The following is a 26,787-nucleotide window of genomic DNA, read 5'->3' as shown; positions in this document are numbered from 1 at the left end:
GCCTCTTACGACTCCTGTGCCTTTGGCCTGTGAGACCTTTTGAGGGTCTATCTTGCTACAGTGGGCTCCCCTGCTTTCTCCAGCCTGCTATGACTCTCCTGCACTTGGTAAGTCCGTTGGACCTCGTTTGTCTCAACATTTGCTCCTTCATCGTTTTTCGGGCTCTCCCCTTTCCTATTCCGCAGGAATAGGAAAAAGAGCCCTAATGCAGCTAAACCACTACTTAAGGCCAATGGCTATCCAGCGGATTTTGGGAAGTGCACGCCTCATGCACGAGCTTGCCTGAGCCTTCTGCCTATCAGCCTGCCAGTTCTCCTCCCCTAATTATTCACTTCACTTATTCACGGCCGCAGGCCGTGACTCTGGCTCTTCAAAGGCTCTCCTCCCTGCCCCCCACCTGCACTTCACGGCCGCTTGCCTTCTGTTCCTTAATCTCCCCGTGACTCCCCCTCACCTCTCCCACTCCACTGCTTCAGGCCCCCACCATTTCCTCAGGACATTGCTTGTTTCTCCGAGTTTGGCTGTGTTTGGTTCCCAATCCATTTCGTAGTCAGTAAGACCTTCCCAGGGCTTGGGAGCTGCATTATGTGTGTATACTAGAGATGAATTCCGTTCTCCCACCCCTCATCCCAGCTTCCAACCTCTCCCCGCCCCCTACTCCTGTCTTTCAGCTACTGAAGTCACGGTGTCAAAATGAACTGGAAGCTGATGGTATCTGAAAAAGCCTGAATTTGAGGTGGAAAAATTGGCCTGCTGAAGCCTGCTGCACTCTAATTATTTTAAACAAGCACGGCGCAGTCCAGCTGACAATTAGGAAATTCTGCTTTATGGCTTGGGGGATTCGTACGCAACCTCATAATCACTGCATACACGTCCTTTCATTTAGACAGTAATGAATGTGAGGGTGGTGGCCGGGGGGAGGTTGGCTGGCAGTTTTAGACCACTTAAACACATTTTGGAACAGCTGTGTAATTACCGTGGCCCGGCGTTCAGCAGCCAATCCCAATTTGTAGTCTCAGAACATCTGTGATTTCTCAACAGCCCATTCGTACCCCGACCTGAGAGGCACTGAGTGCCCCCACCACCCCGCCCCTCCCCCACAGGAAGCGCTGCGTGCCATGCTTGGGCGAGCCATTGCCCATAGATTCCGGGGGCAGGGCATGTTAGCATGGGTGGGGGGCACGGGAGAGGTGGCTGCGAGGCATCCAGGCTGCGACAGACTGGGAAACACGAGCTCAGTGTTCTCTTCGTAAGGATGTACTGGGATGACAGAACATTTCCAGAGGCTAGGAGAAAATGCGCGAATCAAAATTCTCAGCACACTCACGACAATATCGAGGCGGTGTGTTCCTCATCACACATTGCTGCTTTTGTGCGCTTTAGGGAGGAAGGGTATGGATAGACAGAGTCTGTAAAGACATTGCTTGTAACCTACCTATTTTACAGTGTTTACGTCTTTGCTGTGACATGCCATTAGGCATCTCCAGGTGCAGCGTTCCAGGTATATGAAAGGTCAAGTAAAGGCAGGCTTTCTTCCAAGGAAGATAGCATTACACTGTGACAGTACAGCCTTTTCTGTATTATTGGAAATAACAATTTGTTTTTATGTGGCAAGTCTACGTGTCTAGGCTCTAGTAAATACAAGGTATTTGCATTCTCCAGTTTACCCACCTCGGAAGGATGGGAGATTCGTTTGGCCCTGACAAGGTTGACCTTTTACTGAATGAATATTCCCATATACCACCAGGGGCGATATTTTGGATACTGTGCATTGATCCACTCTGAACGGTGAAGTACTCTTAGCTGGGTGCGCCAGGCGTAGCCTGGGATATTCCCTATGACTTTGAATGCGAGGTTACGAAAGAAAGCACAAACCTCCCTTTGTATTGGGATAAGTGTACAAGTGAAAGGCTGAGATACTGTTTCAAGCTGCCATTTTGCCTTTTGAGGTGTTTTCCTGAAACGGGTCAGGTGTGGTGCAAGGACCATGAAGCATCCTACCTAACGGTGCGTGAGGGCTATTTGTCCTTAAAAAAGATCATTCTAGCATTCCCTTGCAACAGGGAAATTCTATTATTGGTGCAGTCTAGACTAGACCTATCAAGCGCCCTCTGGAGACACCTTAATATGTACAGGGCTTTGTTTAAATTAGTTTGGTGTGGTATCATTTCTTTAGCGGTAGAAACCATTTTAAACTGCTAGAGTTAGGATGGTAATATCATGGTGGGGTGGAAAAAGAAATGGTATTCTTTGGTAATTTACACAATAAATAGGAACATATTTTCTTAACAAAAGGCAAAGAGGTGAGTGTTATTTTTTTCTGATGAAACCACATACAAGCGACCCTTGACCTTGCCAGATAGGTTGCTACCCCACCACACAGCTCCGCATGTGTTCTCCTGCCCGCTGCTGCTGCTGGTAAGTTCGCCCCTCTGCTTGCTGTTTCTGTGCCCTTGCCAGCTGTCCCCCTCGCTGCCCCCGGTCTTCTGTGCCCGTCTTCTTCTGCTTGTTGCCCTTTTTGCCTTCTGTACCCCTTGTGGGCCCCTGATTCTGTGACCTTTTACCTTCTGTTCCCCTCGTGCGCCCTGATTCTGTGCCATTTTTGCCTCTGTTCCCCTCGTGTGCCCTGATTGTACGCCTGTTTTCTTTCCTTCTGTGCCCCCGTTCTGTGACCATTTTTGCCTTCTGTTCTCCTCGTGCGCCCCTGATTCTGTGACATTTTTGCCTCTGTTCCCCTCTTGTGCCCTGATTCTACGCCCGTTTTTTCCATCAGTGCCCCCGTCTCTGTGACCATTTTGCCTCTGTTCCCCTTGTGTGCCCCTGATTCTATGACATTTTTGCCTTCTGTTCTCCTTGTGTGCCCCTGATTCTGTGACATTTTTGCCTCTGTTCCCCTCGTGTGCCCTGATTCTCCGCCCGTTTTTTAGGTCTCGGTGTAGCTGATGCGCTTGCGCACTGCTTCTGCGACTAATTATGTAGGGGCTCCAGGAAAGCCTAACAAGAGGGCTTTGAAATGCGGATTATGGCCAGTGCATGTGAGGCATTCAAGGGGCGAAGCTGACATCTGGACTGCTTGGCCTCACTTCCTGCTCCCCCTCTTTCTTTCATTATCACTCACACCTCATATTCTCGTTCCCTCCCACCCTTCCTTTGATGCCAGAGGGCTTTGGAATGCGGATTATGGCTAGTGCATGTGCCTCACCATTTGCTCCCCCGCATCAGACTTAAAAGGCTGCCGTCCCCCGCCCCCTGTATCAGACTTGAAAGGAATGCACTCCCCGCTATCTTGTTCTTTTAGCCCTACACTCACCAAGCATTAGCTAAAGCTAACCAGTGGGCCTTTTGCCCCTCACTAAAAGCTCCTCTCCTCACGTCTCTTTCTCGCTCTCGCTCTCGCACCCATGCTCTTTCAGTTACTCCTTGCTCTCTTTATCTCCATTCCTCCCCTGTAGTTCTCTCTCATTCTGGCGCTCTCCCTCACTCTCCCCGTACCATCCCTCTTGCTAACCTACTTTCCCTTTCAATGCTGAATATTGAAAAATATAAGCAGTCGGCAAGTGTTTTTAACTATTTTTTTTCACTTTCTACTTGCGCACCACTCGTGTGTTCTTTTTTTTCTCCTCCTACCCCTCTCTCTACGTCTCTTTCTCGCTCTCCTTGCTCTCCCTCCAACTCCACCCTCCAACTCCAACTCCACCCTCCAACTCCAACTCCACCCTCCAACTCCAACTCCACCCTCCTACTCCACCTTCCAACTCCGCCCTCCAACTCCACCCTCCAACTCCACCCTCCAACTCCACCCTCCAACTCCAACTCCACCCTCACCCTCCACCCTCCAACTACAACTCCACCCTCCAACTACACCCTCCAACTCCAACTCCACCCTCCAACTCCACCCTCCCACTCCAACTCCACCCTCCAACCTCAACTCCATCCTCCAACTCCAACTCCACCCTCCAACTTCACCCTCCAACACCACCCTCCAACTCCAACTCCACCCTCCAACTCCAACTCCACCCTCCAACTCCATCCTCCAACTCCAACTCCACCCTCCAACTCCACCCTCCAACTTCACCCTCCAACTCCACCATCCAACTCCACCATCCAACTCCACCCTCCAACTCCACCCTCCAACTCCAACTCCACCCTTCAACTCCAACTCCACCCTTTAACTCCACCCTCCAACTCCACCCTCCAACTCCACCCTCCAACTCCACCGTCCAACTCCACCATCCAACTCCACCCTCCAACTCCACCCTCCAACTCCAACTCCACCCTCCAACTCCAACTCTACCCCCACCCTCCAACTCCACCCTTTAACTCCACCCTTTAACTCCACCCTCCAACTCCACCCTCCAACTCCACCGTCCAACTCCACCCTCCAATTCCACCCTCCAACTCCACCCTCCAACTCCAACTCCACCCTCCAACTCTAACTCCACCCTCCAACTCCAACTTCTCCCTCCAACTCCACCCTCCAACTCCTCCCTCCAACTCCACCCTCCATCACTCAGGAACACCACCACATCACTCAGGAACACCACCACATCACTCGGGCCACCACCACATCACTCAGGGGCAACACTCAGGGGCACCACCACATCACTCAGGGACACCACCACATCACTCGGGGACACCACCAACTCACTCGGGGACACCACCACATCACTCAGGGACACCACCATATCACTCGGGGACACCACCACATCACTCTAATACACCACCAGATCACTCTAGTACACCACCACATCACTTCAATACACCACAACATCACTCAGCCCAACCACATCATCACTCAGCACCACAACAGCACTGTCCTTGCTTGTTACCAACAAGCATTGCCATAGACAATAGGACTCACATTAGGAAAGTGTAAGCTATTGGCTTTAGGAATAATGATACTATTAATTTATATATTTTCAAAGACAACACATATTAAAAAAATGAGTCATTTACATACCAATAGCTCACACTTTCCTTTTTTTTTTTTAACAATTCTTTATTCGGTACATTTTTGCATTAGTCCCTTCCCAACTTAAGTCCCTCCCCACCCGTGCCCAGCCAGCTTATACATTTTTTTTTTTTTTTTTTGGTCAAAAATTTCATTGCAAAAACATAAATATAAACACTTGTTTCACTAGTTCTTGCTGAATATGATAACATATACTAAATAACATATTAACACATTGTTAAAGAAAAAGGAAGAGAAGAAGAAAAGAAAAGTAGCTAGATTATTAGATCGATAAATTATATAAGTTAGGTTTATTTATTTTCTATTTCCATACTCATTCGTCCATTCATTGGCATGTTATTAAGTCATGTTATTTTCACATGATTTATAAGTTACTTGCTGCCTATCATTATTCGTTATTTTGCAGCCAATTAATTAGGGGGCCCCAAATCTCGAGACCCCTTTTTTTCCTTTGTAACCCCTTCCTCCTGTATATAGCTATTTCTAGGCTATAGCTAGCTAGGAGTCTTAATTGCCACTGTTGAAATAGCGGAGGCGTTGGATCCAGCCATCCAGTTGCCAGACAGATCCTAAAGATGGCCATAGATATGGATATCAAGCCCTGTGTTTCTCTGGATCTTAAACCTTGTTCTAATCCCAACATTATTTCTGTTGTCGTGATAACGATTGGACTTTGAAAGATTTCAGAGAAAAATTTAGAGATTTCTGATCTGATAATAGTTAGTGAATGGCGTGTGGCAAATATGTGTACTATATCGGCGGCATGTGTAGCACATTTTGGACAGTTCGTACCTTTCCCTATACTCCATTTTGCAATCTGAAACGGTGTGAAGTATAGTTGAAAGAAAGTCTTATAATATTGAGCCTGTAATTTCGTAGATATTAGTGATGTTTGAGAGAGTTGAAATGCTGATTGTACGCCGTCTATAGTGATATTTAGTTTACTTAGCCATTTGAGACTATGTCTATCCAGGTCATCTGGTAGCAGTGAGATTAACGTTTTATAGATATCTCCTATTTTAATAGGGGTCTTACCTATAATATCTTCTATAATCGAGACTTTATGGAACTCAGCCCTACCTCCCCCTTTTTTAGTTATGAAATCTCTAATTTGGAGGTAGTTAAAAAAATCCCTATGTTCAAGCCCAAATTCCATCTTTAATTCCTCAAAAGATTTAATGGCCAATGGTGAAAAAAAAAAACCCCAAATGTGTAATTCCTGTATTGATCCATCTGATCGTGCATGTATCATGAAATATTCCTGTGAGGTTATGATTTCGGATGAGACTAGTGTAATACGAGTATCTGCCAATTCCTAGTAGTTTACGGATGTTAGACCAAGCGCTGTAGATACCTAACAGTGTTTTAAATCGGACTTTTTTGAAGTGATTGTCATATGTTAGTCGCCATAAATGGTCACTTGTTTCTGTTCCCAGAATAAGTCTGCAAGGAGAAGGGACTTCCCCTTTAATAGTCGCAGAATCATCCGACATAAGTAAGCCTTTGCTATAGCTCAACAATGAAGCCCACCAGTATATTTTAAGATTTGAGGCTGCAAGACCCCCTCTCATTCTCGGAAGTGAGATGTGCTTATATGCTCGACGTGTCTTTTGATATCCCCATATGAATCGAGAAAAAAGTGTTTCAATTTGTTTGAATATTAGTGTATCAAAATTTAAACATATAGTACGAAAAAAATATAAAAACTTCGGTAAGTAAATCAATTTAATTACATTGCATCTCCCTATAAGAGTTAAATGTAAATTGTTTAGTCTGCTCAAGCTGTCCGCTGATTGTTTTAGGAGAGGATCTAAATTAATTTTGACGAGTTCATCCAAGTTAGATGTGATATTAACGCCGAGATATGTAGCATTTCTGACTATTCTTTCATCGCTTAAATTTATATTCTTGTTGATTATTATTTGGGTTTTATTTTCGTTTAATTTATATCCAGAGATTTTTCCAAAACATAAGGCCTCTTCTTCCAGCAGCTTTATTGTAACATCTGGATTACTTGTGGTGATCGCGATGTCATCGGCGTAAGCTAATATTTTAGTATTTCCGTTCGATGTTTTTATTGGTAAAATATTTAGATTACATTCTAGTTTACTGATAAAGGGATCGATGAATATTGCAAATAATAGGGGTGAGCATGGACATCCTTGTCTGGTTCCCCTGGTTATTTTAATCTTGCCCGTCATTCCGCCATTTATCATCACAACGGCTTCTGGTTTATAATATAAACTCTGAATAGCATTAATGAATTGCTCTCCAATTCCACTTTTTATCATGGCTGTCCAAAGATATTGCCAGGAGAACCTATCGAATGCTTTTTCTGCATCCAATAATATTAGTGCCATAGGGTCTCCGGTAACCTCTGTTATATCGAATAGTGTAATCACCCTTTGTACATGATCTGTAGTTGAGCGACCGGGGACAAATCCATGTTGTCGTACCAATACGATTTTATGGATGATCGGGGCTAATCGGGTGGCTATCATCTTAGAGTAGATTTTTGAATCACAGTTAATCAAAGTTATGGGGCGGTATGATCCAAGTTCAGTTGGATCCTTGTTTTTTTTGGGGAAGATTACTATTTTTGCCATTGACCAGGATTTTGGTGGTTTTCCCGTTATAAATACTTGAATCATAAGGGCCGTGAGTATTACTTTAAGTGGTTTATAAAATGTTACGTAAAATTCGACTGGTATACCGTCCAGTCCTGCAGCTTTCCCCGAAGGCAAGCTGTTGATAGAGAGTAGAATCTCGATCCATTGGGGTATAGCTTCAAGGCTATCATAATCATTTTGCAAGAATTTAGGTCTCGATTCTTGGTCTAAGTATGTGTTAATTAAATGTTGATTTTTATCAGACTCTGTATATAGATTTTGGTAATATGCCTGAAATTCTGTTTTAATTGCTTCTGGGTCTTGCGTTAATTGATTATTTTTATCTTTGATTTCTTTTATAGTATTGGTGATATTTTGGTTTCTTGTTCGGATAGCTAAATGGTGCCCTACTTGTTCATTTAGTTTGTATGCCTTTTATTTATTTGAGATAGCTTTGTCAATAGCTCTTGTAGCAAAGATTTCAATTATTCTGTTTTTGGCTATTGACACCTTTTGTAATACATTGTCAGTGTTTTGACCTGCTACAACAGTTTTTACAAGTTCCTCCTCCGCTTCGGCTAGTTTTTTATTTAATTCAGATATTGTTTGTTTTTTTTCCTTGTTACTTCTTATGGAAAATCGGATTGTTTCACCCCGGATAGCAGCTTTGAGTGTGTCCCAGACCACATCTAATGATGTACTGCCAATATTATCTTCCAGGAATTCTGGTATCCATTTTTCCATCATTTGGCAGTATTTTTCGTTCATTAATAGTGTCCTTTCAAATGTCCAATTAACCTGATCTTGCTGTATTCTATCAATATCTATTGTTAAAAGTAAGGGGTTATGATACGAAAACACCATAGGGAGTTTTTCCAGGTGGCACTTTGTTATAATTGTATTTGAGACTAGTACATAATCCAATCTTGAGAATGTTTGATGGGGATGTGAAAAATAGGCGTATCCCGTATTTTGGGGGAACTTATATTGCCATAAATCTATTAATCCCTGTGTTTTACATAGTGTTACAAATTCCCCAAACACCCTAGGTTTCCTACCATTATATTTGAAATTTTGATCATAGGTCCAATCTGACGGTAGGTTTAGATTAAAGTCCCCGCACATAACAATCGGTAGTGGCCAGTCGGATAATTTGCTGGTGATAAATTCCAAGAGATCTGGATCGTCAGTAACATATCCATAAATGGAGCAGATAGTTATGCGTTTCCCAGCCCCATAGATGCATTCGGCGATCACCCATCTCCCGAATTTATCTGCAGCAGTGCGGGGAAATTTAATTTCTTTATCTGATGCCAGGATAGCAACACCGCGGGTTTTAGTAGCTTGTGTTGTGGCTGTAATCAATGTGTACCCCAAAGTTTGTAATAGTTTTTTTTCCCGTCCTTCTATATGCGTCTCTTGGAGGCAAATGATATTGGCTCCGATTGATCGAAGAGCTATAGCTACATTTTGCCTTTTACGTATATCATTCAATCCACAGATATTAGTGGAAACAATTTTTAATGTGGCCATCGAAATTTGGGATTTTTTTCAGAGTATTCTGGCTGTCTAAGTTGTATTTGTGGCTTTGACGACAAGTTACTAGTAGGTGTACTTTTATCGGTAGTTAGTAATGTAAGCTGGGTGAGCCCCGCCCCCTCCGCCCCCCCTCTCCCTTACCATCCCTCCCCGTTCAAGGTGAACAAGCCCTCCACCCCCTTACTTGAGGCGTCTTGGGTCATGGGTCCCCCAAGTGTGTGTGTCTGGGCGGTCCGGTCTTCCCTGCCCTCTCCGAGACACAGCTTCTATACCTTAAATGGCCCAATATACTCAAGTCAAGTCAGCCAAGTCATAAAATTTGTATAGCGCACTACATACCCAGAGGGTTTCAAGGCGCTCAGGAAGGGGAGGAGGATTATTTGTCGAATATCCATGTTTTAAGCTGCTTTCTGAACGCTAGGTGGTTCTGGGTGAGACGAAGGTAAGCGGGGAGTGAGTTCCATGTTTTAGCAGCTAGGTATGAAAAGGATCTGCCTCCCATGGTGGACTTGTTGATGCGAGGTACAGTGGCGAAGGCTTGGTTGGAGGAGCGAAGTTGGCGGGAGGGGGTGTAGAAGGAAAGTCGAGAGTTGAGGCAATCTGGTCCGATGTCGTAGAGTGATTTGTGTGCGTGGGTAAGCAGTCGGAAAGTGATCCTCTTATTGATGGGTAGCCAGTGGAGGTCTTTAAGGTGGCCAGAGATGTGTTCGTTGCGTGGGATGTCTAATATGAGCCTGGCTGAGGCGTTTTGGATTCGTTGTAGTTTCTTCTGGAGTTTAGAGGTGGTACCTGCGTAGAGGGTGTTTCCGTAGTCCAGTCGGCTCGTGACCAGAGCGTGGGTGACTGTTTTCCTTGTTTCGGAGGGGATCCAGCGAAATGTTTTTCTGAGCATGCGAAGAATGTTAAAGCAGGAAGAGGATACGGCGCTGACTTGTCTGTTCATTGAAAGTGAAGAATCCAGGATGACGCCAAGGTTCCGTGCGTGGTCTGTCGGGATGGGTGCTTTTCCGAGGGCTTCCGGCCACCAGGAGTCGTCCCAAGCAGAGGGGGATGTACCTAAGATGAGGACTTCTGTTTTGTCTGAGTTCAGTTTCAGCCGGCTTTGTTTCATCCATTCGGCGACATCTTTCATTCCTTCGTGTAGGTTAGTTTTGGCGGTGCTAGGGTCCTTGGTGAGAGAAAGGATCAGTTGAGTGTCATCCGCGTAAGAGATGATGTTGAGGTTGTGTTGGCGGGCGATGGCCGCGAGGGGGCTCATGTATACGTTGAAGAGGGTGGGACTGAGTGATGATCCCTGTGGTACGCCGCAGATGACTTCAGAGGCCCCGGACTTGAATGGAGGAAGGCGGACTCTCTGGGTTCTTCCGGTGAGGAACGAGGTGATCCATTCAAGTGCTTTTCCTTGTATTCCGATGTTATTGAGGCGTTGTAGAAGGGTGCTGTGGCAGACTGTGTCGAATGCTGCAGAGAGGTCGAGGAGGATGAGGGCGACTGTGTCTCCACTGTCCAGAAGAGTTCGAATGTCGTCTGTTGCTGCGATGAGGGCGGTCTCAGTGCTGTGTTTTGCTCGGAAGCCAGATTGTGAGGGGTCGAGGTATTTGTTGGCTTCGAGGAAGGCGGCGAGCTGGTTGTTGACGGCTTTCTCGATGACTTTGGCCGGGAATGGAAGAAGCGAGATGGGGCGGTAGTTTTTGAGTTCGGTGGGGTCTGCTGTTGGTTTTTTCAGAAGGGCGGTGAGTTCAGCGTGTTTCCAGTCTTCTGGGAAGGTAGCGGAGTTGAAGGAGCAGTTGATGACGTCTCGGAGGTGCGGTGCTATGACGGAGTCTGCTTTGTTGAAGATGTGGTGAGGGCATGGGTCTGTGGAGGATCCCGAGTGGATGGAGTTCATCAGGCGGATGGTGTCCTCAGTGGAGATTGGGTTCCAGGCGTTAAGGGTGTTTACGGGGGGAAGATGGTCAGCAGATGGTAGGGTGGGTTGGCTTCCGGGTTGGTTGTCAAAGCTGTTGTGGATGTCTGCAATTTTGTTGTGGAAAAAAGAGGCTAGGGAGTCGCAGAGGGTTTGAGAGGGGGTGATGTCGTTGGAGTTGGCCGAGGGGTTTGAAAATTCCTTGACGATGTTGAAAAGTTCCTTGCTGTTGTGAGCGTTGTTGTCGAGTCGATCCTTGAATGCTGTTTTCTTGGCTTTTCGGATTAGTTGGTGGTGAGTGCGGGTGGCGTTTTTGAAGGCGTCCTTGGTGCTGGTGGTTGGGTCTTTTTTCCAGGCCTTTTCAAGGGAGCGGCATAGTTTCTTGGACTTCTTGAGATCATCGTTGAACCATGAGGCCTTCTTGCTGCCAGGTTTGTTTTGACGTTTTTTCAGTGGTGCCAAGGTGTCGGCGGTGTTGGATAGCCATAGGGTGAGGTTGGAGGCGGCTTCGTTGGCGTTAGAGGAGAGGGCTGGGGAGTTTTGTAGGAGTGATGCGGAGATCTGGTCCGTGGTGATTTTGTTCCAGTTTCTTAGTAGAGTTGGTAAGTGCTTTTACAAATATACAACTATTTATTCCTACTCTATTTAAATTCAATTCAAAAGTATAAAAAGAGATGGAAAAGCATAGGGTAGAGAATTACATTATTCGGTTTACATCCACCTCCCGCCCAATTATATTTGAAGAATCATTAAGTCCTTTAGATTTAACATCATATCGGAGATTTATAGTCTCTATCTTTAATTACGCTTTAGGATTAGTTGTGATTTTCGGGGAGCAATGAGAGCCAATCTCAGTAAGTTCTTTCAAATATGCCTCTGCCAGGATTTCACTTGTAAAGCTTCTAGTAGATCCCTTATAGATGATTTTCAGACGTGCATGGTTTTGTAGATATACGGTGGCACCTATTTTTTCAAAAGGGGCAAAAAGTTGTCGCAGCCTCCACCGGCGTTCTACGGTCGCATGAGCAAAGTCAGGGCGTGCGAAGAAGATGATTCCTTTAAATTCTCTTTTGCTAGTCGGTCTGGCAATATCGTAAATAATTTCTCTCAAAAGAAAGTTCCCAAAGTGGACCAGCATAGCTCTTGGGTATTTGTTTCCCTTATGTGAATGTTTCGGGGCTGTCAGGGGAAAGCGATGAGCCCGTTGAATCTCTCTCTCTAGATCCCACGATTGTATTTCTGGGAGGGCTGTCTTTAAGAGTTCCGATATGAACGCCTTCGGATCGTTTCCTTCTGCTCCTTCTGGAATTCCCAGAATTCGTAAGTTGTTTCTCCTCCCTCTATTTTCCAAATCTTCCACTTTGGTCATAAGATCATCAATTATGCCTGACTGTTGCTTTTCCTTTGTTTGTAGATTGGGTACATCTGACTCGAGATTCTCTGTACGAGTTTCGATTGATTTCATTCTGTCCACTATTTCAGAACAAGTATTGTCGATTTTTTTAATGGAGCCCTGTAATTTTTGAATTGCAGCATGATTGCGTTGATTGTCTGTTTTCAAATCCACATGAAAGTGCTTTATAGACTTGAGAACATCGCTCAACGATGTTTCTGAATGGTTTTCTAATCTCATACTCTCTTTATCCATACTTTCGGTTCCTCCTTCTTCGTTGGTCAGTTGTTTATAATTGGGTCTCCCATCTAATTTAGGAGTTGAGTTTTTCTTTGTATGTCTTTTCTTAGCCTTGATTTGCTCAGGATTGCTACCCTGATCAGTGGTTTCATCATAGATTGGTCGTTGCGCTCTCCTATATTTGGTCTTCCTTTTATCGCCTCTTTTTTCGGGAGTGTTGTCTTGCCTTGACTCATTTGTTTCCTTCTCGTCAGGGTGGTCTGGGGCAACTATGGTGGTAGCATCCGGTTCTTGATCATCGCTCGTTCCATTAATCTCTGTTGTATCACCGGAAATTGATAGTCCAGTTTCATATATATCAGAATCCCGTCATCAGCAGATTCTTCGTTTGACATCCCTGAGCGACAAGGTTGTATTGTCGTGCAAGACTGTTCTGGTTCTGGTTCCAAATTGTCTTTACTCGTGGATGTTGCCTTAGTAGATTCATTATCATGAGACTGATGTTGTAAGATCACATCTTCTAATGCTTCCACTATGTCGATACCATTGCTGACATGTTTTACTTTGATTCCTTTTCCAGGAGGGAAGTCGTTTGCTGGCTCTTCACAGTTTAGGTCTAATTCAAGGCTTTGAGTATCTGACAAGGTACTTTGGGGTTTTCCATTTTTCCCTCCTACATTTGAATTTTCCTGATTTTCCAGATGAAGTGGGCTGAATATAGTAGAGATCCTAGGTTGATTCGCCCCTGGTTGTCCAGTGATTTTAGCTGCTGCTTTTAGATCTTTGATGGTTTGTAGGCATTTTGCTTTTTTAGCCATAAGTTTAACTGTCCCTTGGTATTAGTGTCATTATTATCTTCATTGTCTTCCTTAGTATCACTGTACATGCAGTTATTAAATTTTTTATGTTTCTTTATTTCGCTTATCGATTCCTTTTTTTTTCTTTTTCTTTTTCTTTTTCATTTTCATTTTGACTTGTGCATTTAGTCATATTTTTCTCCTTGCTTTCTTTACTTTTACGTCGTGCCGGTCTCTCTATCCCCGTCAGCTTTTCAACCTCTGTGTCTGCTTGCGCGCTCTTACCGTCTCTTAATCGTTGCTTCCCCCCGCTGCCTGCTGCCTTCTCTGCACCTTATCTCCGACTTTCTCCGACTATCATAGCCTTTTCATCATCTTGTTCTTGCTGCCTCTGTCTTCACCATCGGTGTGCCGTACAGGATTCGGATTGCCAAACGTCATCTGCGCACTGGTGTTGCGCGGGGTTAAGGTCTCACGCTTTTCTGTTGCTAGGCAACGCTCAACGCTCATCTACGCCCGTACCTGAAAAATAAAAGAACGAAAGCCATATCGGACCTATACCTGCCTTAAATTTGCCTTAATCCCTTAAATTCCTGCAGTCCTGTAGACCTGTGAAAGAGGGAATAACCGGGGGAAAAAATTTCAAACAGCAGACCACTGCTGCATCGATAGACGGCCTGTGCTTGTCCTTGCGCTAGGAAGGATTATGAGAAAACCCGATTTGCTGGAGCAGTGTAATAGTTACTGAAGGGAAACGCAAAATAACAAATATATAAAATAATAAAATAAAATACAGTAATACAGTAATAACAGCAAAGCAACAGCAAACGGCTAACAGCAAACAGCAAGCAATAGGACAACAAGGTTACAACAAGGTTACAACAAGGTAACAAGGCACCTAAGGGGCTTATCGAATAAAGGACAAGCAAGAGCAAGCAAGGACAGCAAAAAAAAAAAAAATAATAACAAATAAACATTAAAATAAAAAAATAAATAGACAACAAACAACAAATAACACGGGAACAAGGAAACAGGACAAACAAGGTCGCAAGGCACCTAAGGATCCTAAGGGGCATCACCAAAGATATAGAAATTGCGACGGAAAAAACTGAGAGGTGGTCAATAGTTTTCAGAGACCTCTCCCATGACAAACCTGACAAAAAATGTAATACAGATACGATTAGCAACATTTTTTCTCTCACCGGCTAAGACATATACAGCGCATGCAGCATTACGGTTGAAAACTATAACCTCTATAAGCCCTACAACTACTGCAATAACTAGCAGGACTGGAATAACACCCGGTTTGGGTCGACCTGGAGTAGCCATAGAAATTGCAATTGCAAGCAACAACAGACAATCAAGGATAAGAAAGAAAACAACAAGAGAGACAAGAGACATAACACAGAGAAGGGGTAAAGACAAGTGGACTAAGAGGTGCAGAACTACAGATAAAATGATGGATCAAACTAGCTCTGAGAAGGAGATAACCAAAATCCAGAAAGTGTCAGAAATGACAGAGGCACATACCAATCAAGGTGAAGTAACCTTAAAAAACACAGGTATAGAGGACAGAGAAGACATCCCGACGCAAGCAACAGGGATTGGCTCACAGAAACTAATCTATAACAATAGTACACATAGAAGAATTGAGACAAGAGGATCCAAAGCGCAAGAAGATCAAACAGACAAGATAGATAAAATCAGGAAAGAAAGTCATGAAAAACAAAAAAGTAAAGCTCACACTTTCCTAATGCGAGACCTATTGCATTGCAAATGCTTGTTCACGTGTGTTGCTGCTGCCAAAGCTTGTTGGTGCTCCCGCTAGACAACGACCACCTAGTTATTGACTTCCGACATGGGATGTCTCCTCAACGGCTCCTGGTCTTCCACAGCAACGCCTGGTCCTCACAGCTGCAGCAAAAAGGTCACCATCATTACTCCTGCATCTTCCATCGTTGGTGGTCATTGCTCTTCCATGCCTCCAGGTCACTTCCGAGTGGCATAGACTGTCCCCTCTGCTTGCAGGTTCTTCTCTTCAAAAATCCACCCTCAGAATCCACAAGACTCATGCACAGTCTTTGCCAGTGGCATCTTTTCTGAAGTCCTCCATTGTGGTCTACGGTGGTTTCCGATGTCACTTCCCATCTACGCACCCAGCTTCTATAGTGTAGGTATTCAGGTTCCTGGGTATCCACGGGTGTTGTGACTCTCCAACCTTCTGTCTTCCACAGGGTTTCTTAAGGGTCCACTGGGAAAGTTCCTTCTTCTTTAAACCTGCAACTGTGACTTTCCCTTTGACTTGTATTGAGTCCTTGGCTGTGTTGCCACTCTGCACACAGCCTCTGTAGAATACCTGGGTACTTACCTTGGATGGTTCCTTGTGTCCTGAGCTCTTCTGAGTATCCTGGTTCAAGTCCTGATTTCGGTCACATTTCACTTTCTACTTTCTTAGTATATGATTTGGCTTCCCCCTTGAGAACACTGTGTATTATGCTTAAATTCCAATTGAGGTATTGTGTGCATTTGTGTTGATATCTCTGGGTAATAGATATACCAATGTGTTAGTGAGGATTGTATAATAAATAGACATATTTTTGTAAATACATTATGTAGTTCTTTTTCATTTAACCTACGCTATATGATTACAACTGGTAAAACAAGCTGCTTAACACTCCTTCTGGACTAAGCCTGAAGACTGCTCTCCATTGCTACCACTTAGAGAGCTTTCTATTGTTGTCTAAGACCCCTAAAATCACCTTATTCATGCTTAAACAGGTGTGCACCATATACTAAGTCAGACTCCTATAACTACTGTAAGGCCCATCTCTCCAATAGGTTAACACAGGGATTGTCCTAACATATTTTCTAAGTGTAATTTCCCATTGAGAGCGGATAGAAAAATGCGGGTTGGTGTCTCTGGACTCACAATTTAAAAACACATCTTTTGGTTAAGTTGTTTTTTAAGTCGCAGGTCGTAAAAATGCCACTTTTGGAAAGTTGGCATTTTCTTATTTGAACCATTCTGTGCTTCTGCCTCTCTTTGATACACATCTGAGTTAGGGTCACAGCTAGGCTTTCTGCATTCCCTCTGGATAGTCACACAAGTGGGAACTGGGGTGTGACATTGGCATCCTGTTGGCCCATCACCAGGCTGATGGGCCTTCCAAGGGTAGATTAGGAGGGAGGGGCAGACACCAGCACCTGAATAGGGCTGTGCCCATCCCAACACAAAGGGCTGTATGCTCCCCTATAGTGCTCCTTGAGCCGGGGAATGAAGGGCAAGGATCTTGTGAGGATCAAAGGCCTCTTTTATGTCTCCCACATTTCAAAAACACTTTATGGTAAAAGTACTGGACCTATTATTTCCATGTTGGCTGTGAAAATTAGCATGTCATCAGCATATATGGCTGTTTCGACCTGCTCAATTTAAAGCCATTTCTGGGTATGTCTGGGTGGTTAGTAATACATTGCAGAAGAATGTCAATAGCTAGCAGAAATAGTAATGGAGCCAATGACAGTGCCAGGAGTGCCTAGACCTAGCTGCAGCTTTAGGTGCCAGTAAATAGTAGTTATGAAGACTCACTAGTAAGCTTATGTAAGGTTTAGGGAAGAGCTAGCCAGGGTGCAACTCATCTTTGAATATTGTTTTGTAGTATGGAATCATTTAAATATAAAGGTGGATGTTTGTGGTCCTCAGTAGGAATCACCAGGCAACCATATCTTGTTTTTTTTATAACAGGATGCATGGATACTGAGAGATGTGTATATTGGCAAAGGGAGTCTGGCAGAGTCCGTTTTTGCCTACAAAGGGCCAGATTACAAGTTTGTTGGTCCGTAGAACCGCCGAACCGGTGGTGGTGGTGGTCCGAGACCACCGCCAGACTGTGGGCCCGACCACAGTATTCCAACTGCGGTAGTCGGCCTGCCACAGGACCGCTGCAGCCACGAGGGATACAGGGTCCCGTGGCAGCTCATCGGTCAGAGGCAGTAATAGGCTGGCAGTGCAAAAGCGGCACAGCCAAGCATGTTACGGGTTGCCTCAATGCCACCCTTTTCATAGCGGTAAGACTGCCATGAAAAGAGTGACAGTGAGGCATCAAAGGCAACCTAACAGGGTCCCATGTGCCTCTGGGCATGGGGGTGCATGCGGGGGGTCACTTGTTGTGCCCTCTGTACATATACACCCCCAGTTCCTGCACAGTGTGGCATGTATGCCACACCATGCAAGAAGGTGCAGTCAATGCTCTGAGAGCAGTTGTCTGCCTGTTAGACTCTTTTATAAGCCTGATAGACTGCCACAGAACCGCCAGCCACTAGGAAAAATTCCTTATCTGGCAGACGGTCGCACCATGGGTTTGGTGTCCTACATCGGATGGAGCATTGCACCATCTGGTGTGGTACCACCAACTCATAATCAGACCAGAAAAGTGTTTGTCACTGTATGAGCTCTAATTAGACCTGGGTAGAAGCACAGCTCTTACCATAATCAAATCCTTGCCACCATCGCACCACTCTTCTACCATAGACACCAACAGTTCTTAGCCTTCAAATTCGGGAGGGCATAACATGGTGAAAGAATGAAGAGTGGTGCAAGTGTGTACCGTACCAGCAAGGGAAAGCCCAGGTTTCCCCTTTTGGCAAAAAATGGTTACACACCCCATGAAGCTATTCTATAGTTTAACTGAAGAGAAGTCCATAGGCAGCCAAAACCGTTAATAAAATAATCAGACACTTTATTTAAAAACGACAACTATGTTTGAACATTACTAGGTTGAACAAAAAAAACTGAGCTCTGGACAAGTAGTAAAGGAATATTTAAAGAAAGTGAAACAAATGCCATTTTAGTTTGTTAATCGGATGCACTTATCACACATGGGGGCTATCTTCTTTTCAGGTGTGAAAACAGGACGCTGCATGAAAACTCGAATAAATGCTACGGGGACCTGTGAAATCTTTGCCTGGTGTCCAGTGGAGAAGAAACAGAAGCCAAAGTAAGTTTATCATCTTCCATAGTGTTTTGTATTTCTTAATATTGATAACAAAAGTATAATTTGACATAACTGTGGCTTCAATGGCCTTTACTAAAATAGTGCTCTGTTGGGAGTAGATTTTCTATCATTAACTCCATTGAGTGTTATTTTTGTAAACCATATTTGGGCATTAGGGAGGAGTTAAGGAGGGGCTTGCAGAGGACCCCCAGAGGTATTAAGGCAATGACATGCAACCATCAGCAAAAGAGTAAATGTACTCCAGTTTAGAGCTCAAATAAGCACAGCACCACCTATGGCCAGCGACCAGTACTGCAACACCCTTCCTTAGAAAACAATGGAGCTAGGCACTTCAAATAACACCCCATAGGAAATAATGTTAAGTTATTTAAAGTATTTCACAATATAAATATATTTTGATTTGATGTTATACAATTATTGAAAATGAAATCTTTTTTATTGTTTATTTTAGAATATTTTTAAAAGATTTCAAGAACATTACAATTTATTAAAATATAATCACTTTTAATAATTAGTAACACCGATATGTTTTACTTTGCGTGAGATTTTCTTTAAAATTAACCTATAGATAAATAATTGTAATCTGATATCTTCAAAATTAGATTTTTTCCTTTTAAATGTGGTTATTATTGTGATACCATTTTTTTAAATGTAATTTGTTACATTTAAAGTAAATATAGGGCATTAATTATTATTAATATTTAACATAGAAATATGTTTATGTTTAAGATTAATAAACATTTTCAATTTACTATAGATTTGTATGCTAAATGTTAAAGTTAATTGCATTTATGTATTTTAATTGTAGAACAAACTAAATAAACATTGCAGCGCTATTAACCTAATTGTTAATCAAACGTTTACTTAATGTAAATTATTCATTTAAAAGCATTAAATTAAATGTATTTTTTAAAGATTTCTTTTTAAAAAACATAAATAAAAAAGTTTATATTTATTTATTATATATTAAAACATTATAAACAGTTATGTATAGAATTAATTTAAATGGATATAATTAGTTGTTTAAAATGAGTTAGATTCCTTTTTAGATTCAAAAAGGTGATTTGCATATGTTATCCGATAACAATATACATTTTTTAATTATAATTTCTTTTCAAAATAAATTCACACATATGTACACATATGTGTATATATATATATATATATATATATATATATATATATATATATATATATATTGTTCACATGACCTATTCCTGAATCCAGGAAGTGATATAGTTTTTCAAAGTCTGCACGTCACAGCGTGCACAGTTGACAGTGATAAAAGACTGTGTTATTCAGCAATTCATGCATGTCATGCCAAAAAATTAATTCCAGCAGAATAGTGATATACAATTAATTCATTGTATTACAACGTACGTAGAATTGGTTGAATTCCCAAGTTTAGGAATTGTGTCTAGTGCACTGGATGCTGGTATTAGTGATGATGGGACTGTAGTAGTGTTGGTTGCCTCTACCTTGTTTTGTGTCATTGTAGGGTTTGTTGTTGAACTTATGCCCAGTTAGGGTACAGTACCTGTGGGTTGCTCATATTCCAGGTGTGAACGTTTGTCTGTGTACTGTGCCATGTCATTTTGAAGGGGGTTGGGTAGTGTTTTCTGACTATGCGCAAGGAATTAAGTGAGAAAATGAGTTGGAAAATTAAGTAAGGAAATTATTATATGCATCTGGGTGTAGTACCCATTGTCCATGGACTACAACATGGTAGTGTAAATAGTATAATCATAGAGCAGTTTCTCGACTAAGATAACGGATTGCGTTTCTTGTGCTCTTATCGATACCCGTGGCTATTCCTCACTCAGGTTGTGTCTCAGGCATCTGTGGAGCTGCATAGAAAACAAGAAGGCAAAACAGGACATTAACTTTCATATCAAAAGTAAGTCTAATAACATAGAATCAGTCACATGTTGTACAAGGTAGGGCTAAAGTTAACATCGTCTTCTTCTTACAAATGGTATCTCTTATACAGTGACACATTTTACTTTTGATTTTTAATTTCTGAAATCAATCAGTTCAATACATTATACACTGTATCATCATTTGGAATGATGAGGGGAGGATTAAACTTAAATTATAAATCACACAGTCTAAAGCTATTTGGAAGAAGTGACTTAAAATACAGTATATCTCTAGGGATTCCTGAATTCATGTTCAACCGGGCCCGGCTAAAAAACAGCAAATATTTGTTCATAGATGTGAGTGCATTTCCTCATCATTGTTCATCCCTACTGGGATTAGGCTGCTTGTTTGTAGGATGAAGCCAGATTCTAGTCTTTGTAGGATTGTACTCGATTTCCACCTCTAGGGTGTTTTTGTACTGTGTCAAGAGCAAGAATTTCCCGAATGTCCAATCGCTGCTATTGACATTCCGGAAATGCCCGGCTGTACTGTAGCTAAGATCCTGGTTAGTTATTGCTCTCCAATGCTCAAGGATGCATTTCTTAACGGGAAAAGTCATCGATTCTACATACCATATACATACACTTGTGGCATGGATATGTAATACACTACACAGTCGGTATTACAATTAATATTTCTTGGGATCTTCCATATTTTGCCTGTTTTTTGTAATCTTACTTCCTGGATATCTTCACTATGGCTGCATGCTTTGCATTTTCTGCATCTGAAGAATCCTGTGCTCTTGGCTAGCCAATTAGATTTCCGTGGTTTAAGATGGCTATTGACTAAAAGATCTTTGATGGATAAATTCTTTCTATAGAACAGTGATGGTGCAATGCCTGTTTCAGATTTGAGACGTGTATCCTGTGTAGGGATATCCCATCTCCTTCTAAGGATCTGTTTCAAATCGGCAGCCTGTACATTAAAAGTAGTGATGAATCTTATTGGTGCAGTGTTGGGATTGTTTTCTTTTTTTTTTCTTTTCTGACTCTTAGTTTGGTATAGAGCATCAGTTGTCTCCACATTATCGGCTTTAGTTACGCAACATTTTGGTTGAATACCCTCTCTCTAAAAATCTTTTTATCATGTCTGTTTTGGTTCTTGTGTAGGATTGCTCAGAGCTGCAGTTGTGTTTCGTAATTCTCCGTATGGAATACTCCATCTGAAGTTAGGCGGGTGGCAACTTGCAGCATGGAGTATGGAGTTACCAGCGGTCTTTTTTCTATGGAGATCAGTTGAAAGATTTCCTCCCTTCACTGTCAACCTCAAATCGAGGAAGTCAATGGTCTGTTGTCTATGTTGCATTGTGAAATTCAAATTCATGCTGTTACTGTTCAATTGAATAGGAAAACTCATGAAATCACATTAATCTCCCTCCCATATAAAGAAAATGCCATCTATGTAATGAAGCCAGATTTTATTTTTCTTCCATTATTTCCATTTCGTCAATCCAGAGAACCTGCTTCTCCCACCAGCCTACCATCAGGTTGGCATAGCTGGGGACAAAGCAAGTGCCCATGGAAGTCCCTGGTGTCTGTTTGAAGCACTGTCGGTTAAACATAAAAACATTTTCGGTGAGGCAAATCTCAATCATCTGTAGGATCATGCGTGTGTAGCCCAATAGGTGTATGCTTCTAGTTTTAAGAAAATCCTGACAGGCTCTAAGGCGGATACTGGTTTACAAGCTCTCTATGTCAGGACACACCATCCAATGTTTCTCTCCTCAGTGTAAATTTTGAATCTTTTGTAGGAAGTCCTTGGTGACCCTTACGTAAGAATTAGGATATTTAACATATGGGAAGAGAAAATGGGCAACATAAATCGATGTGTTTTTCAACAAACTATTCTTAAAAGACACAAACTGGCACCCTGGGGGATTGATGCTGTTTTGGTGGATCTTAGGTAGAAGGTAGAAATTCGGGGTGGTAGGTGTATCATTTTGCAAGAACTGTTTCTCAGCCCAACTAATGAGTTGTTCATCCCCCCAGCTTTTCAACATGTTAGAATACCTTCCTTGTTGTTTAGTCAGGTAAGATTTATCTACATTCTCATAGCACGTTACAACATTCAGCTGTCTTGCTTCCTTGATGTAGCTTTCCCTGCTCATGGTAACTACATTTCCTCCTTTGTCTGAGGGTTTAGTTTCAATGTCAAGGATGACAGCCTCATGAAATACATCAATGTTATATTTGGGTATTTGTGGGATATATTTAGATGTTGCTCTAAAGACTGTCTTGCTAGCTAAGCTAGTATCAATCCCCAATGACTGTCTAATCTCCTCATCTCATGTATGATCAAAGAGATATAAGGGATTAGAAGTGGGAAGGAATCCCTCACTTACTGTATTCGAAGTTTCATTAGACAACTCGCTTAACATTCTCAGTGTCTCCATGTCCTCAATATTAAGTGTAGATATGTGTTTTTCAGCCTGGCTACTGCGTATTTGTATGTTAGTTCTTACACATTGAGTGAATTTTAAACAATTTCAATATACGCACAAATTGATAGAGATATATCCGTGTTTGTGCGTAATCAAGGGGTAAATCAGGGCAGAATGACACACCCAGTTTCAATACAAGTTCTTCATTTTACGTAATTACCCTGTTAGAAAGGTTTATAACCGTTAACTGGATCTTGTTCTCTATTTCTACTTCTTCATGGTCTGGCCTTGTGTCCCCATGCATGTGCTGTTGTTCTTTTCTTCTGTGTTGTCATCTCCATTTGCTTTGATTTTCCCCCTCTGCCTCTGGGTCCCCCATGTTTGAGTGTTCCAGGTTTTTTTGTATGAAGTGCAGTTCCTCGAAAAAAGAAGTCACCTCTCTCGGGTTGGATGTATTGCTGTCCACAGACTCCAGATCTGAACACAGATCTGTTGTTGATCCACTTGTTGTTTTCTCTGCTCTGCCTAGGGCCTTGTCTCTTGTCATTTCCACTCCTGCTCTGTCGAATTTTCTGTCGAAAGTCAGTATTCTCCCATATTATAATCTCTTTCATCACGCTCAAATTTTCTTAGCTTTCTTTCCATGACTTCCTTTTCAAATTTTCAGATTTTTTCATCAATGGTTGAGAGCGTTTTTTTTGGTATCATTCGGATTGCTTTCTTTTTACATTTCATCCAGTAAAGATTGGATTTGTAGTATCAGCTTACTATGCTCTTCCCATGTGTTCTTGATGGGCATATCTAACATATTTCTTGAGCATTCATTTGTATAGGATGTCCAATCCTTTAGACTCTGTGGTTTGGGGCTATTCAGGGTGGGGATGATCAGTATTCTTAGTCCTCTGGTGATCCTATTTACTTCCAAGTAATTTTGGATGGAAGTCGCCTCCCACCAGTGGCTCACCTCCTTAAGTCTCAGCCTCTCCAGCATATTGCCCTTTTGTCTTAGGTTGAAAATCGATAGTTGTCCATTGGTTGTGCTTCCACTTGAAGGACTTCTTCCATCATCAGTTCCTTTCCTGATAATTGTATTTGCCGAGGCCCCCCGGCCTTTTAAGAACTCAGATGCCATCAGTACTTTCAATGTTTTACTGATCCGTAGATCGTGTTTGACGCACCCTCTCAGGCTCAGGCGTACTCTGACATGACTTCTGCTCGCGGTCGTGATACAATGTTTCCAGCCGTGCATTCTGCTTTCAGGATACCGACACTCACCAGTTCAGGCGTGCCAGCTCCTGCCTGCTTCGGTATAATCGGATTAGTACAGCTTCTAAAGTCCGTGAAGTAAGCAGTCGGCGGGCGTTCACTTTAGGAAATCCAAAAGACTGTTTGGCATGATGGGAATGCCCATCCAGTCGAGTCGGGGCTCGCCAGCGGACGTCACCGCTTAATATTGCACCGAAAATTCCCCACAGCCGCACTGCGGCGGGGAAAGACGAGCCACTCCAGTTTGCTCCAGTAAGTAAATTTTAATCCAGAGATGGCAACAAGAAGACACGTTTCAAACTCTCGCAGGATGTTGGTCACATGACCTATTCCTGAATCCAGGAAGTGATATCGTTTTTCAAAGTCTGCACATCACAGCATGCACCGTTAACAGTGAAAAAAGACTGTGTTATTCGGCAATTCATGCATGTCATACCAAAAAATAAATTCCAAACGAATAGAGATATACAAATAAATAATTGTTTTACAACGTAGGGAAAAATAAAATTACATGATGTAAATAAAATTGCAATTGATACAGTGTAAGTAGAATTGGTTGAATTACCAGGTTTAGGAAGGTGTGTCTAGTGCAATGGATGACGGTATTAGTGATGATGGGACTGTAGTAGTCTTGATTGCCTCTACCTTGTTTTGCATTAGTTGTAGGGTTTGTTGATGAACTTATGCCTAGTGAGGGTATAGTACCTGTGTGTTGCTCATATTCCAGGTGTGAACATTTGTCTGTATACTGTGCCCTGTCGTTTTGAAGGGGGTTGGGTAGTGTTTTCTGACTATGCGCAAGGATTTGAGTGAGGTATTGAGTTGGAAAATTAAGTGAGGAAATGATTATGTTTATATATACATACATATACAAATGTACAAGTACATAGATATGTATGTATGTATAGCAATCCACAAACAGAATTAAAGAAGTGCTCACTCTAGGAAGTGCATGCAAACTCAAATTGTTTAATGACCAAACAGACATGATGCGTTTCGGCCTCTGGAACCTCCCTTAGTGACTGCTTTAATTCTGTTTGTGGATTGAGATCTTGTGCTATTTGCTCTGCCAGCCTTTAGCGCTCTGCCCCTATAGCAGCGTAGATATGTTGGCGGTCGCCAGTAGGTAGTTATAGTTTGGACCTAGTTTTCATAGGAAGAGTATTTTTCATTTTGCCAATAACTTTAGTGCCATTTCACGAATCCTCGTGAAATGTTCAAAACTAGTATGACACTGACTTCAGCTGCTGTCATGGAAGTTTAGTGGTGATCCGCGAAGTAGGGACTGAGAAAAAGGGTTGGGGGCTGTCCCAAAACTCATTTTTTTCATGTTAATTCCCGTAGGAACTTTGGACACAGCTAAAGCCTGAACTGCTGAACTGAATTATACCAAATGTGGCAGAAAGGTAGATATTGGTTCTGGAAAGTGCCTTTTTGTGATTTGGTGTACATTCATTCAGTAATATTAGAAATAATACCTACATTAAAATGTGTATATATAGGGATGTGAAGGCTTCATGAACCCTCCTGATCTCGTGCTGAGATCTGATTGGTGGCCAGCACTTTAAACCAGCCATCTTGGCAGCCATCTTGGTACTCGGCTTGAGCCCACTGCCACAAAAAACACAAAGAAGAGAAGGGAGCAGGGTAGGTATACCCTGACCCACTAGGCCTCTTGCAAAGGATCCCAGAGGACTCCGCAAGCGCAAACAAATTTCAGCGGGAGCCACGCTGGAGCCATGGTTCCTAGCAAACAATTAAAAAAAGAAGCGCAGACTCACATGTTTCTTTACTTATAGGCCCTCGGGTGGTCCTAGTCCTGGGTGCATGAGGGTATTAAAGGATTGGGGCACATGCGCTCCCCTTCTGGGGGTTATAAACATCACTGGAACCACCACCTCCCCAGGCATATGTGTAAATACGGACCCCCACCGGACCTCAGAGATCACCATCTCTCCAGGGCCACACAGAAAAAATACGTTTGACGGCCACACGGACCACGTCGGCCACAGAGACCACCACCTCCCCGATGCTAAATTAAAGGTAAGGGGGGGCGCGCACACCCACCCCAGGCACCACCTACTCCCCGGGGCCAAATTAACATTAAAACTTGAAGGGGGCCATGAACAGCCACTGGGATCATCACCTCCCCGGGGCCACCCCATCTACTTCAAAGGAGAAGGCTCCCCTCCTGGAGCCAATCATGGCCCTAGGGACTGTCAACTCCCAGGGCTAGCTTCTGCTATGTCCTAGATTGACCACACTCAGGACATAGGTGTTTTCTGTGGCTTGGCGAGAGTTTTAATCGCTCCCACCAAGCCACAGCAAACACTCCACTTCCAGCAAGTGAGAGCGAAGAAATTCTCTTGCTTGCTGGAAGTGGAGCATTCATCTTTTTCCCTGCCCTCTGTCAAGCGAGCAGAGAACCAGATGAATTGCCTTCAGACCTGGAAGTTGCATAATTGACAGCTCACTGTGTCGGAAAGCAATGCCGGCTCCCGCAGGAGTTAGGGAGCTGCAGGGACCAAGGTAGCCCTGAGGCTCCCCCTGTGGTCCCAATGCTGACTGGGTGGTCTGGGGGCACCTAGAACCAATGGCCAGTCCCCGGAGGATGTGGTCCCCTGGGTCGAAATCGACCTGTGGAGAAGGGTTGCATATCCTTTCTTCCCATTTCTAAATGGCCGGCCCAGGGGATGGGGTCAGAGGGGGGCACACGGCTCCCTTCCTTATTATAGATATAATTTTTTTTAAAG

At 43.1% G+C, this 26,787-nt stretch overlaps 1 protein-coding gene across 2 annotated transcripts in view; it reads left to right on the top strand.

Annotated features, from left to right (window-relative positions):
- P2RX5 (purinergic receptor P2X 5) overlaps positions 1-26,787 on the top strand; it is a 516,750-nt gene that overhangs the window by 304,213 nt on the left and 185,750 nt on the right. For both annotated transcript variants that reach the window (XM_086955030.1, XM_086955029.1), the window contains exon 5: positions 18,354-18,450. In XM_086955030.1, coding sequence (XP_086811156.1) covers positions 18,354-18,450 — 97 coding nt within the window. The remainder of the gene's footprint in view (positions 1-18,353; positions 18,451-26,787) is intronic.

Source organism: Lissotriton vulgaris, chromosome 2_1, assembly GCF_964263255.1.
Source record: "Lissotriton vulgaris chromosome 2_1, aLisVul1.2, whole genome shotgun sequence".
NCBI lineage: Eukaryota > Metazoa > Chordata > Amphibia > Caudata > Salamandridae > Lissotriton > Lissotriton vulgaris.
The sequence above is the reverse complement of the archived record's forward strand: the minus strand, read 5'-3'. Positions and strand labels throughout refer to the sequence as shown.